Source organism: Mesocricetus auratus, unplaced genomic scaffold (assembly GCF_017639785.1).
Source record: "Mesocricetus auratus isolate SY011 unplaced genomic scaffold, BCM_Maur_2.0 Super-Scaffold_100003, whole genome shotgun sequence".
Classification (NCBI taxonomy): Eukaryota; Metazoa; Chordata; class Mammalia; order Rodentia; family Cricetidae; genus Mesocricetus; species Mesocricetus auratus.
Window position 1 is genome coordinate 98511570 of NW_024429188.1, and position 14442 is coordinate 98526011.

The following is a 14442-nucleotide window of genomic DNA, read 5'->3' on the forward strand; positions in this document are numbered from 1 at the left end:
CTACCTCTTCGGTTTTTTTATGAATATAGATATATTATTTATTTGCACTGTCTGAATTGTAGTATTCACACATTTTGCATTCTGACTTATTTTCACTTAAAAATACCGTAAGTGTATTTCCAGATTATCATATAAGCTTCCAAATTATATATTTAAAAATAATTTCATAATAATTCATTCACTGAACGAGCATTATTTGCATGACTAAGTATCTGGCACCTAGAGGACATTTGGTAAATATTTGTTGAATAAATTAGGATACTGATGGATGAATACACTGCCCTATTATGTGACATTTACTTGAAGATAAACATTTTCAGGTGGAACTTTATTGTTTTCTTCTTAGAATCATGAAATCCTGATTCCCCTTTATCCCTTTTCCCCTCAAAACTGTAGATGCTTTGGTTTATCTGAAGCTCTATAACAACTATCAGCACCCACATTTTACATATGAAAATGCCAAAAGGTTGGGCAACTCTCTCAAGATTACATACCTAGTGCATAGCACAACTGAATTTCCCAGGTAGGGTTTGTGAGTATTCTGGCTTTTTTTTCCTTTACCACATCACACTTCTTGAAAACAAAAACAAACCAAACAAATGAAACACAAAGCACAAGCAGACAAACAAGACATGACCATAGAGAAGGATTGCTTCCTGGTGTTAGACCAGTTTGAAATATTCTGAAAGCAAGGCATCAGTTATCAAAAACCTAGAATGGGAACAGGTAGGCAGGTAGCCTTTTTGTAATGAGCGAGTCAAACAAAATTTCCTTCAGTTGAATTTTTTAAGGTGGGAACCTGTTGAGGCCACTAAAGATACTGGTGCCAGATGAGCTTAGAGAGGTCAGGTCAATATCGAGAACCTGAAGGTGGACTTTTCTAGGGGGCAGACTTGTTTGGCTTGGGGTGACTGAGTATTTGCACAGCAGAAATTGATAAAGGAACAGGTATGGCGAATGTTTGCTATCTTTAATTGCTTTGAAAAGGTATGGGGAATTGGAAATGGTTTAGAAAATGGTGCAAAGGATAAGGTGTGCCATGTTTTCCAGAAAGAAAGGAAAATGAGTTGAAGCCCTTCAAATTCTAACTACAACTCTACTTTGCTAGGAATTGCATGGCTGAGTCCAGGTGATTTTTCCATTTTATGTACCCCCTTTGCCACATTAACACTAATATCAGTGGTTAGCCAAGCAAATGTAATAACCACTCTCCTCAAAGGACCTATGATTGCAACTTCCACTCTTCAGGTCCATAAACTAGCTGTTGGAATAGAATTTCCTGATTTCTTTACACCTTCTTCCTGCATTTTGACTGAGAGAGCACCATTTTCCCAGTGAAGAAAAACCTGGGCACAGAGTCACATCTGTCCATCTAGCAATGAAGAACAGGGTAGAAATTAATGTGGGTCTTTGGGCTTCATGGGAAAAAAAGAAACCGGCTTGAGAAATTCTTGTCCAGTGTATTCTGCAAAATGGTCTATTTCTGATGGTTACGTCTACCTCAGGATTGAGGAGGGGTAGAGCTGGTTTACCTCCACCAGAAGTCCCCTAGCAATACTTTACATATGCATATAAAATTAAAAATACAAAGCCTTAAGAGAAGTGCAAAGAAATCTAATACAGTACCACCCCTCACTGAAATATCAAATATCAAATTCTTTCTAAAAATAAATGTTGGTGCCCCTCCTATGCCAGGGCTCTGACAAAAGCATAGGCCGTAGTTGTAAGTTAGAAGCGACGGAAGGCACCCCACATTTATGCGTACTTGACATTAGGACAAGTAGGAATTAAAGTCCTTAAAATAAAATTTCACAGGTAGGAGAACATTGCTCCCTTTCCTGAGAAATCTCAAGGCCAGGACCATAAGTTTCCCCTCACATTCTTCCGGGTGGAGGAGCATCTCTCCGATTTACATTCTGGGTCCTCTACAAGCAACCAGTGCTTTAAAATCCATATAGAATTTGGGGATACACTATCTGAGGTGAGGATCCCCTAAAATGGGTGAGGGGAGTGGTAGACAGGAGTGGGAAATGTTCCCAAGGACTAAGGCCTCATTTAGATTCAGGGTTTGGGGGAGCAGTACTAATTTCCACTGAGAATGGGCTTCCTGACAACTGATAACGCCTCCGCTAAAACATGGGGTTTCTAGGGGCTGGGATAAAGTCTCACCCTCAGATCAGAGATTCCCTGGGACAGGTGCACCATGTTGTCCTCAAGCGGAGCTTCTGGAAACAGGCCTGATTTTAAATGTTCCACCAAGGGCAAATGGGGGTCCAGGAAGGACCTTCACTTCTCAGATTTGGGGCTCACCAGGGCTAAAATGGCTTTATCCCTCAAAATGTGAGCTCCCAGATGGTAGGGGCAGGGTACTGTCCTCAGAGTCACAGCTTCTCTAGACAGGAACTGTGTCTTGGACTCCCTATGTGTGGGGGAAGGGGCTGCAGGGCCAGAGGCCCTCCCCTCCGGCGGGAGGGGGCCTCCCATGAGGCCCTGCCCCCTTGGTGACAAGCTTGAGGTGTCCGGTGACCAAGATTCTCAGAGCTGGGTGCAGGGTGCGGCCCAGGGCGTGGTCACCAGGGGCTACTTAGAGCAGCCCTTGCTGGGCGACTGCACGGAGGTTAGCTGCGAGGCTGCCGGGCACTCAGCACTGGTTATGGCGTGGATGCTGGACTGCCTTTTCGCATCGGCCTTTGAGCCCCGCCCCCGCCGTGGTGAGTGGGGCCCACCTTGTCACAGGGCTGGGGTGCTCAGCTGGGGGCTGTCGGGGGCTGCAGCCCCGGCTGGGTGCCCTAGGGCTTGGCTCCCCACCCCCTCTTGCCTTCTTTCCCTCTGGCTTTTAGCTAATTGTTCTTGGCTCAAGGGACTGCCCCGTCGAGGACCCGCATAAATCACCAGCTTTGCCGGGAACTCAGAGCAATCGCACTAATGGTTCGGCGGGACACAGGGCGAGCTTGAGGGAGGAGTCGCTGGCTCTTCTCTCAGGCCAACCGGCCAGAGCCTGCTGGCCAGCAAGCCGTCCTGCAACCCAGGGCTCTAAAGCCCCCAGGAGGACTTTCTTTTGCAGGGCAGCCAGAACCCAGGGACCCTGACTTGGAGGCAGGGTTCCTTTTTTACTTAAAGCTTGTCCCTATTGTCCCAATCTCAATTAAACAATAGCAGCCCTGGGTCCTTTGACTCGTCTAATTGAACCCCTCCATTTAAGAGATGAAGACATTAAAGCCCAGGCAAGGGAAAGGCCTGCCCAAGGTCATTCACGGAGTTGGCAGTCAGTCTGGGACAGTTTAGGCTCTGCTAACTGCTCATTTCCCCAAAGTTCTCAGTTGTCGAGGCCTGGGGTCTTTACTTGGGAAATTGAGGTCAGTGCTTGGTTCTGTCACCCCCTTGGAATGGAGGACATAAATATGCATACTTCATAGTTGTGGGTCCCATTTCACCCTCCTGGAAATGCACAAAGCAGATTTTTTTCTTTTTCAAAGTTTCAGGAGGCTGATGTATTATTTTGGAGATTCCCTAGGAATCACACCCTCCCCCCATCCACAATGTCCTTCACTTCCCTTTGACAAGCCCCACCCCCTTCATGCTGCCACCTGCCCCCACGGCCACCTGTTTTTCCATAGTCTGCAACTCCAAAATCTATATTGGTGAGAATGCGTCATTGGTCACCAGCCATAGACCAAACCTGGAGTTGTCTCTTCTTTCTTCTGCCCCCTCACAGGCAAGGGAGGGGAGGCAGCAAGAGGAGGGGCCAAAGAACTTAATTCATCAGATCTGATTTTAGTTCTTGCCAAAGCCAGGGCCCTGCTGACAATCAACCCAGTAGTCTAGTTTCCTGCTAAGAACCTGAAGCAACTTAGTCAGGTCAGCTACACACTCTGCCAGGTCATAAGCTCTCTGAGTTTAAAAAGGACCTGCACACACTTAAGGTTAAAGATTTTCTTTTCTGTGTCTTTAAAGTGTGTGATATTGGTGAAAGGAAAAAAGAGGGAGGGAAGGAAGGAAGGAAGAAAGGAAGAAAGAAAAGAAGCTGAGTGTAGTGGCATTAGTCTGTTAAGGCAGGAGGATTGAGAGTTTAAAGCCCTCCTAGGCTAGGGCCAGCCTGGGCGGTATAGTAAGATGAGGGAAGAAGGTAGAAGGGGAAAGAAGTAGAAAGAGGGGGGAGGGAAGGAGGAAAGGAAGAAGGGGTCTTATGCCTTTTAATGCCTTAAGTCTCGAATACCCTTGAAGGCTGTTGTATGACTCCAATGAGATGAAGGTTATGAAGGCTCTTTACGGGAGGAGGTCAGTATCACACAAGGAATCCTACCACTTCGACCAGTTCATATCTCATTCTAACCTCCCCAGCTTCTTCATTGGTTTAACATTGGCAGGGCCCACCTCTAGCTGCTCCTCTTGGAACACACAGCAAGCTATGAATGCCAACGGCCAGACCAAAAGAGGATTTCCAGCTGTGCCTTGTAAATATAGCCCCGAATGACTTACTTACCCTCTTCTGGAAGCCTACACTGCTCCCAAAGCACACATGTACACAGCCATAAATATGTGTATTCATCCACATCCCAAATCCACTCATATTCCCACACAAAGCATGAGCAAACATAAATGCACTATATGTGGATTGCTTAATTCCCATACAACAGAATGCTACTCACATCATACACACATGTGACAACCACTCATCCCATGAACATTTTACACAGTTGATAGACTACTCATATTTCAATTATTTTCAAGTAAAGCTACCTTAAAAAATAAGTAAACACAAGTTCTTTCCCCCGTGTCCATCCTCTGTCCAGTCACTGTTTAAACACAAGTACAAGACCTTCTGTTTGCTGCTGCATTTCCAACTGGTAAGATCTGTACATCAAATGCTCCCATAACACAGCACCTACTACAGGTCTATTACCCACACAATAACAGTTAACATATGTAAAGTGCTACCTAAATGCTGGGCCTCTGAGCTCTGCTTTACATGCATGGTCTCACTTAAGCCACACAGGATCTCTTTCAGATACAAAATAAAGGTTAGTGTACAAATTTGACCAGGTAAGAGCATACTCTATCGCACTCCCACTGGGAAAAACTGTGCAACAGCAACATGAAGAGTAACTTTGTGAGTGGAGTAACTATTGACATTTTATGGTGTTATAATTCTCCTTGGCTTCTCTTTCCAAACGCCTTTTAAAGATCTGTAGACATCAGAGGTGTGAGAGATAGATGGCCACAGACTGAGTAGAATGCAGGAGTTATTCTAAATAGTTCCTTTGTCAGAGCAATCTTTTAAGGTTGGCAGTGTCAATATGAACGTCTTTGGGAAGGATAGCACTAAGACCTAGGAGGCATGAGGGCACAGAATGGCCTTCTTTCTCAAGGAAAGGGACAGCACCATTGACCCATTTGAAATTCTCTCCCCAGTTCACTCATGGCTTAAGACCCAACTACCATACAGCAGCCAAAACTCTGAAACTGGAGGGACCCTGAGGTCTACTTCACATACAAATTTAATATTTTCTTAGAGATGATACCTAATCAATTTGCTGAGGCCAGGCCTAAGTAGGCTACACCAAGATCATTTTTCCAGAGCAAGGTCAAAAGGGCCATGGGATCAGATAAATACGCAATTCACCAAGGACATAATTTCCCCAAATTCCTTTGTGAATGGCTTCTTTGCACCCCAAGACATTTCCCCATGGGGAAAAGAAGTATGAGGCTAGAGCTAAGCTTAACAGGTCCAACCACACAGTGGTTACCACGCGGATGAAATGCAGAATTTGTGTAATGAAAACTGGCAGAAATAATCCATTTGCAAATGTACCCCAGGCTCTAGCAGTAGAGCTGACATTCATCAAGCTTAAATATCAAATGACAGAAAGCACATTGAACGTTGAGAGAGCAGGACACCAGGTCCCTGAGGGTGATTACGGCAATTGTGAAATAAGCATCATTCCTTTGTTTTCACACTTAGCTAGTAAGACAACCTAAATGCCCAACAATAGCGCAGTGGCTAAATACACTTTACAACATACCTACTTGATAGGTAGTATACAGCCATAAAAAGGAGATCTCTGAAGAATACATAATAGCATGGAAAATGGCATGATCATAACTGTCACAACTGCATTCGGGAAAGACCAGAAGAATATTCACAGCAGGTAAACTGGGAGATTCCATATAGGTGGCAAAATAATACTTGGGTTTTTTTCCACTCTTTTCTTAAATCTGCATAAAATTTGTCCTTAAATTACTTTTTAAGTTTTAAAAGGCTATTTTAAAAAGGGTACTCCAAAGTTATGATATGCAATTAATTTATACCCTAAACTTAAATTCCATTATACATAATTCAGTCTTAACATTTTCCCTTTGTGTTTTTGTTTTAATATAAGGACTACATCAAATCAGCTGATCATTATCTTCCTGGTGATTGTGAAATGTCCCCTATTGCTGGGTGAGAAAAAGACGCAGCTGGTTGGAGTCCTGGGCCTCTCAGGCTTGATCCCACAGTATTGTTACAAGCCTGTTACTTCTCTTCTCTTAAAGTGGCATGCCTACATTTTTGGGTTATTAATGACAGTAATATTTATTATTGGTGTACATGAAATTATATTAATGATTTTTATGCTTCAGGTATCAAAAGATATGTATTTTGTTTATTCAAATATTTACCAATATCCAGGCACTTTTTACCTCCATAACAACTCTTCAAGGTACTATTCTCCCTGGCTTAAAGAAAAAGCTAGGAAAGTTCTGTAATTTACACATTTTTACATAGTTATTGAGGAAAATTTTTGGTCTAACTGAAAAATTTGAGTGAAAGGAGAAGAGATAGTAATTACAAAATCTCCAAATACTCTTCTGACATACAGCACATATTTCCAAAATGGTCAATATTATATCATTGGTGATGCCTTGCTCAGCATTCAAATTCTGGAGTTTGAACAACCTGATGGCTTATAGGTCCCTTTCTGTGAAAAAGTGCACATTTCAATGAGGAGATGCAGTGCAAACAGCACCTGTGTCCTTAGGGCTGGTGCTGTGAGTCACTAGGAAACAATTTCTGTTTCCTTCTGGCAGTATCATTTGTTCTCACATGCATGCGCAGAAGTGGTAGATGGGATGTTTGATGAGCCTTGGCAAAGCCTGTCACGTCTCAAATACACGTCTTAAGAAACCACGCAGCTTCTTCAGACGGGCACACAGTACCCAGCAGCTGGAAGGTCCCTGCTTAATAAGGAAACCCATGCAGCTCTATGTGCTTATCCTAAACTGCTGTTCCAACTGTTCTCTGTATGGTTTGGCTGACACTTGTTATTCCTCTCACTTTTTCTATCAAAGCAAAGGACTCAGAACCTTCTCAGATGCACATAGATATAGAACTGCAGACATAATAATATATTACAGAATGGGTGCCAAAGGTCATTGAGGGAGGGGAGCATGTAGGAGGACACTTGGGTGAAGGAGAGGGTGGAATTTCAAGCATCATTCAAAAACAAATAGCATCAAAAGACTGGCCTCTTGAATCTCTGGTCCCCATGAATATCAGTACTTTTCTTATATTTTGTAGTTTTGGTCCCTCCCTAGAATTATACTCAGCCAGGCCACCCCCACCCCCATCTCTTAACCTTACTTCAGCTCAAGTGTAGCTGACTTTAGCTTGTAGTAACTTGCTTTGGTCTCTAGAGGGAGGCAATGACATCAGGGAGGAAGGGGCACAGGATAGGGTCTTGGCCCATGTCACCACTTTTGACAAAGGGGAGAGTTAGTTTTCCTTTAACAGGGAACAAATAATTAAGTACTCAATAGAAACTTCATTTTGATTCTCTCCTATCTCTCAGAGAAGCAACTCTCCCATCTTCCTCTTACCCTTGGGGTTTGCTAGAACTTAGCAACTGTTCTTGATCCCCAGGGCAGAGATGAGGGGAAAATACGAAAAAATCGTAAGGAAACCTTGGCAAGAAATAGTCTCCTTTCTCTTTAGCAAAATAGCACCTATTTAGGAGGCAAGATTGGGTCTGGGGCTGCTGGGATTGGGGACATCTGAACATGTAGACGATTTCAGACATTCCTTTGTGGGGTATTAGTTCTCAAACCCAGGTCTCACACTGCCAGGAGAAACTGCAGAGAGAGAATTGGATTTGAGGTCCAGTTCTTCTGGGGCTGCATTAGGCTGCTCGAGGCATCATCCTAAAAGAAGAGGGATTGTTTCAAGAGTGTCAGGCAAATTAGTAATGGGAAACACTGTCAACTTATTCGGTGGCACCACACCCCAAACCTCTTGGTTGAGATACTCTTGTGCTCCACGAGAAAGGGGAAAAGGGAGAAGGGAGTTAACTAACCTTTTCTTGAACTTTGATTTTGAGTGTCAGGTTTTTGGCTGGTACATTCTATGGTTCCTCTCCTTTTGTCAACTAAGCAATTCTAGGGCAGCCATTTTGCAGGTGGGTACACACTTCCTCTACCCCAAAGATAGGTAAAATTATGGAAGCTATTTGTATAAGGAAATTGGTGGTGGTAGTGGTCGTGTGTGTGTGTGTGTGTGTGTGTGTGTGTGTGTGTTTCCATGATGGTGGGAGAGGTTCTAGCATCCCTATCTTTATCTCATCATTTGCATGGCTCTTGGGTGAGGATATCTCAAAGTATGTTAATACTCTCTGGCCCAGGACTATATCCTAGAAACCTCCTAAGCCTGGACCTTTTAGCTTCTTCAGAGTGTTCCCATTTCACAGGCATGCACACTGAGCCAAAAGGTCTGTGTGATGCAGATGGATTACCTGGATTTAGACAGTGATGTGTGTGTGTGTGTTGGGAATAGAAGACAGGAAGAGAATCTTCTTTCTAGAAAGAAGAGGACACAGCTGGTTGGCAGTGAAGAAGCAGAAACGAAGCTGTGTGTTCTGAAGGGGGAGTGCTAGAGTGACCTGTGCAGGGCGAATGATTAAGAGCAGCTGCTAAGAGAGGTGAAATTCGTCTGAGCTCCTTGTACAGATGTAAGTGTAGTGAAATCAAAGGTTTCAGGTGGACTCTGTCCTGTGAATCTCAGACCTTTTCTACCTTCAAAAGAAGCCTTTCTGTGTACCTAATACTTTAAGAAATGCTTTTCCTGTCCCGCCCTATCCAGGATGAGATGCTGACCCAGACCCAGCTGGGGGGCAGCTTTATGGATGTTCCTACTGCTTTTCATCCATACACGAGGCTCATTTGTGCCAGTTGAAAGGGCACAATAATAACAGTGGCAATTTAAATCGTGCTTCTCACTTTCCCCCCTGAAAAGTGGCAAAGTGACTCACCACCATTGAATTGTCCCTCTCTCTCCACCCCCTGACCTCTTTGCAGCAGTCCAGGATGGTTCCCTGGGGGCTCAGTTGGGAACCAGTCCTTCCAGCCATCCTTTGGCTGTGACTAGGCTGATACCACGCCCCCCATAAATGTGTTCTCCCGAATGCAATGTATTGTTTTAATTAGAATTTCTCAGATGAAGCCGATTGGAAGGCAGTACAGCAGCATGAGCCTCGTTAGGCAAGCACAGTGCCCCCCAAGCATGAATAACACGAAATAGGTACCATTCAGTAATTATTTGGTGGGGAGGGGTTCTACTTGTTTTTCTAAGTGAAGTTTCCTATGGCGAGGGCTGGAATGCATGGAATTGACTGCTAAGCAGCTTCTGTTGTGGGTGCTGTGAGGTCTGGGGGCGCTACGAAAGTCACATACTCCTTCATTATCCCTCACCTCCGTTCTTCCCCAGAAAAAGAAAAAAACAAACACACAAACAAAAGCAAAAATTCAGTGTTGCTTTTCTTTCAGCACCAGCCTAAGGAAAGCTCCCAGAAGTGGAGCTGGTGAGGTGCAGTTAGGTGCAGAAGGCTTCAGTGGTCTGAGAGACAAAGTAATTATGCAGAGTACTCTTAGTACTGTCAGTAAACTGACAAGAAAGAAGCCCTGGGAAAGGATACTGTTTGATAACAACTTCACTGTCTAGAAGGAACCAGAGTACTTTCATTGAAGTCGCCTGCTACAGCAGAATGATTTTTTGGAGCAGGGCAGAAGTGGGTTCGAATACCAGCCCTGTCTCCTGTGATCTGCATCACATTAGGGAATGAATTAACTACTCTGAACCTGTGTTCTGAAGTGTAAAATAGCGATAATTATATCTCTATCTACCTCACAGCCTCATTGTGAGGACTGAAAGAGACAATACATAGAATGGCTTCTTAGCACCATGCCTGGTACACAGAAAGTGCTTAATAAATGAAAACAGAATTATGATGAGTATGATCATTTCTCCTGTATACCAGGTGGTCTCTGTAGCAGCTCTGCATTTGAAAGGAAGGTCTAACAAATAGTTATGTATGATCATGTCATAAGTATGAAGATTGTAATTATGATAGCTCAAAGGATAAGAGCCCTCAACAGGGAGGGAGGGAGGGGTAGAAAAAAAGCAGAGAAAGTTTTGTGATTATTGAGTTAAGTCTTTAAAAAATTAAGTAGGAGTTTGTCATTAGGCCCTGGGGGAAAGGGCTTCCAGGCAACTGAATCTGCCCACTCAAAGTCAAAGAGGTGTGAAAACAGCCAGGCCTTGAACAAATAGTTGTGCTCAGCTGGAGACAAACTGGACCTCCTGGTGGGGTGGTGGTGACATGGGTCAGTGACCAACAATCTTTCCAGATTACTCCCACTAGCCCCTGCACCGCGCATTAGGCACCCTACCTGGCCAAATCTGCGAAGCCCTCCTCTTCTGTTCTCTAAGCAGCAGGTAAGTTCACACCCTGCTTCAGCGGACCTGGCAGCCACGAGATGGAAGAGCTGACCTCCACCGAGAAGATCAAGCCGTGGGCGCCCCTGCTGGGGTTGCCAGCCCATACTTTCTTCCTTGTCCAAATCTTGGTGCAATGTATACACACACACACACACACACACACACACACACACACACACACATATACCACAATACAAAAGATCACTCGGGTTCTTTTAAATAACCTTGTGATTTCACACACTGCACCCATAAACTCTCATGATCTCCCTCCAAGACACACCATATTCAATGCTCTGTACAAGCATATAAACTGGACACACATTCAAAGCACGTACTTGAACATATCAATTAAAACACACATAAAACCCTCACATGCACAAACCTTTGAACACAAACACTTCAGTACACTTATAGAGGTGCCTTGCTCACAAATGCACATTTTACACACCACAATGAATACTACCTGTAAAACCACACTAACATATTGCATCTAAGTATAAGCACACACCAAATATACATAAGCACACAAGCTTCAGCAGGCACACACACTGTTAACCTGTATACACTCACCACAGCAGAACCACAGACCCCGGAAAAATTACACATCAAACACACCTATATCCAGACCGCACCCTCATAGTCACTCTACAGTCAGGCAGAATCATACATCCTACAAGCATGAACACACAAACACATGTCTCCTTGTATCAGAGAGCAAAGACACCACACCAAACACTTGTGTTAAAACATGCACCTCAGCCCCCCTCCTCACACACAAACGCCTGGCCACAAGCGAACACATACACCGACGTGCGGTACCCGCGCGCGCACACACGCGTACATGCATACATACATACACATACAGCCCGCCCCCTCCTCTCAAGGCGGAAGAGAAGGGGGTGAGGAGTGGAGGCGGGGAAGAAAGGAGGGAGGATGGGCTTGCAAGGCGAAGCGGGCACAGAGGCTCTTTTCCCTTTGACCTGAGGGTGTTCCCCCTCTGTCCCAGGCCAAGACAGTGAGTTGGGTCCAGGTATGGTCCAGTCGGAACCCAGGAAAACAGGAAAAGTCCGGGGATTTCGCCAGCAGGCGCCAGCACTCTGCGAGGACCCTGACTCAGATTGTGGTCGACCCCGCTGGAGGCTCCTCCTCCCAGTACCCTCCCCCTGTCCCATCTATTTGACCTCTGCCCCTCCCCCAGGGTGTGCTACTTCTTTTTTAACCCCTAGGAGCGGACATCTGAAGAGTGAGGGGCTTTATTGGTTTCAAAAAGTAAAGAGTTGATATTTGCATAGAAGCTTTTTTGCGAAACCCCTAGCTTCTAGCTCGAAGACTAATGTTAATGGAGAGCTCATTATTTTGCATAGCAACAGATTTACTACATACAAGGCAGTGGCAATTAGAAATCACTGACTCCACGCTGGACACACAGTAGGAAGCTGTAAACGACCCCCCCTTTACATCAGCAAATCTGGCAGGGCTATTTGCAGCCTAGCATGAGCCTGTGTCTGCTCTCACCCAGCCAAAAGACTCTCTTTTTCCTTAGCACTCCAGACCTGCGCTCCCTGCACACAGCAACCTAAGACTTGGAACCACGGCGGCAGGGGGCGGCAGAGTGGCTGAAGGTGGTTTACACTTTTGCACCTTAGCCTCCCTGGGAAACCAAGTTCCCATCCTTAGCTTGTAAGTAGGCTAAGAGGTCATTTCACAGTTTTTCATGGGCAGATGACTGTTTAGGCTACTTCTTTTTGCTTGTGTTGTTCTCTTTCTTTGGAGATGGACCACGGGCAAGAGAAATGGGGGAAGACAAAGTCTTTCCTTCCTGACACCCAGCGCCAAGCAACATAAAGTTCTATCTATGCAAAGTGTGTGGGTTCCCAAGTGGTCAGTGGTTCGAATTCTAAGGCTGCCACTTTGTAGACGACCACCTTGGCAAGTCGCTGGCTTAAGAAGCAGGGTATTTAGGGCGTTGACATATAAAAGATGTCTCCTTCCTTTCGGGACTCATAAAAAATACTAGGATATGAATTGGGGACAGGAATCAGGGTAGTTTTATGGAACTTGGCCACCAGCTGATGCCTCTAAGCCAGATCAGGAAGGCAATGGATGGGCAGGAGTTCTGCTGACTTTCAATTTCTTAAGCAGTGTTCTGTGTTGAAGGGAAATGTCTGCGTGGGTGACTTAGGGATGTCACTCCCCAACCATAAGAAAGTCCTGGTCACAGCTCTAATTCTTGAGGTTGCACCATCACAGGGACTTCCTACCCCTCTTGCATACCCCCCTTACCAAGATGGCACAATAATGTTCATAAATTTGTAGTTAGCACTCACTGGGTGCTAGCAATGTCTCTCAATATCTTATATTTTGCCAGTGCCTGACACAGTGCTAGAAACACAGCCCAACTGTAATGTGGAAAAGACATGTCCTGGGTGAAAATCCCTGGGCAACACAAAAAGAACACAGAAGGGAGACTCGAATAGTGGCACGGAAGGCATTGTGGGGATAGATGGTAGTGACTCTGGGCAAGGGGCTATTCAATTCCTCCTCAAAGCCCTTCATCTCTAAGTCTGACTGGAAGGGTGGTTTTTTTCAATGCAGCCAAGGCTTCTGCAATCAATTAAGGAGAAAGCCTCTTTCCTGGAGGGCAGAGTCCTTAGGCAGCCAAAGGGTGAGTCATCACCTAGGAGCTGGGCAGCAGAGTTGGTGCTGAAGTGGCAATGAATCAGTCCAAGATACCACAAAGTGATTACCTGAATGGTGATGAGAAGGGGGATCAGACAGGAGCCTGAGCCCCAGTCCCCTGAGGCTGAGAGTAAGTGACAGAGGGACTACGTTTATAAGCACAGAGTCAACTCCTAACTGGTCTCCCTACTTCTACCTCCACAAAATCCCCAAGGGTAGTCCTGGCAGCCTTCTTAGAGAAGAAAGTAGATTGTAAAGCACTCCTCCTAGGGCCAGGGGTGTGTGAGGAAGAAAGACCTAGGTTCACATCAGATTCTACTATCTGTTTGGTGATCATGGGCAGGTTCTTTTTCCTCTCAGGGCTTCAGTACTAAGGTAAGTGCTCAGTATTTGCAGATGTTATCTGCTCACTTTTCTACAAAGCAATGTGAGGGTAAACATGTATTCTCCTATTTTGCAGTTGAGACACCTGAGGCCAGAACTAGTTGCAGTCATTGCTACAGCTATTTCATACCTCCGATCATCTCTGTGTATTTATGTTACCCCAGCAATCATTGTAATTTATGCCAGTAACTTGCCAGTCCTCTGCCTAAATTGGCTTCCTATGAATTCAGGCTCAAATCATGTCTCCTCACTGCCTTTCAACACAAATATGTTGCTGGTTACTTAAGTGGTGTTTTCCCCCCCATCTCTGATAACATACCCTCCTCCACAAATGCTAGTGTTTCTCTGTCATGCCAGTCTAAACTTCCACATTAAAATGAAGGCATCATAACTGGGGTGTAGCTCAGTGGTGGTACATTGGCCTAGCTTGCCAAAGACCCTGAGACAAGTCCCCAGTAACGCCCAAAACAAACACTAATATATACATGACCCCAATCAGCCCCTTAACATAAGGAAGAGAGGAATTGTCTGCAGGATGCTGCAGTGAGGACAAGGGACAATGCTGCCAGGGCCAGAAGGAGGGGCTGCAGAAAACTCTAGAGAGGGAGACAGGGGAGAGAGAATGAGAATGA

The 14442-nt window shown here is 45.0% G+C and overlaps 1 protein-coding gene across 1 annotated transcript in view; it reads left to right on the top strand.

The window, feature by feature from the left end:
* The first annotated feature begins 2613 nt into the window (after nt 1-2613).
* The window catches only part of Arhgap36 (Rho GTPase activating protein 36), a 28175-nt gene continuing 16346 nt past the window's right edge, over nt 2614-14442 (top strand). Inside the window, exon 1 of the mRNA XM_040744608.1 lies at nt 2614-2711. Coding sequence (XP_040600542.1) covers nt 2654-2711 — 58 coding nt within the window. The 5' untranslated portion in view covers nt 2614-2653. The remainder of the gene's footprint in view (nt 2712-14442) is intronic.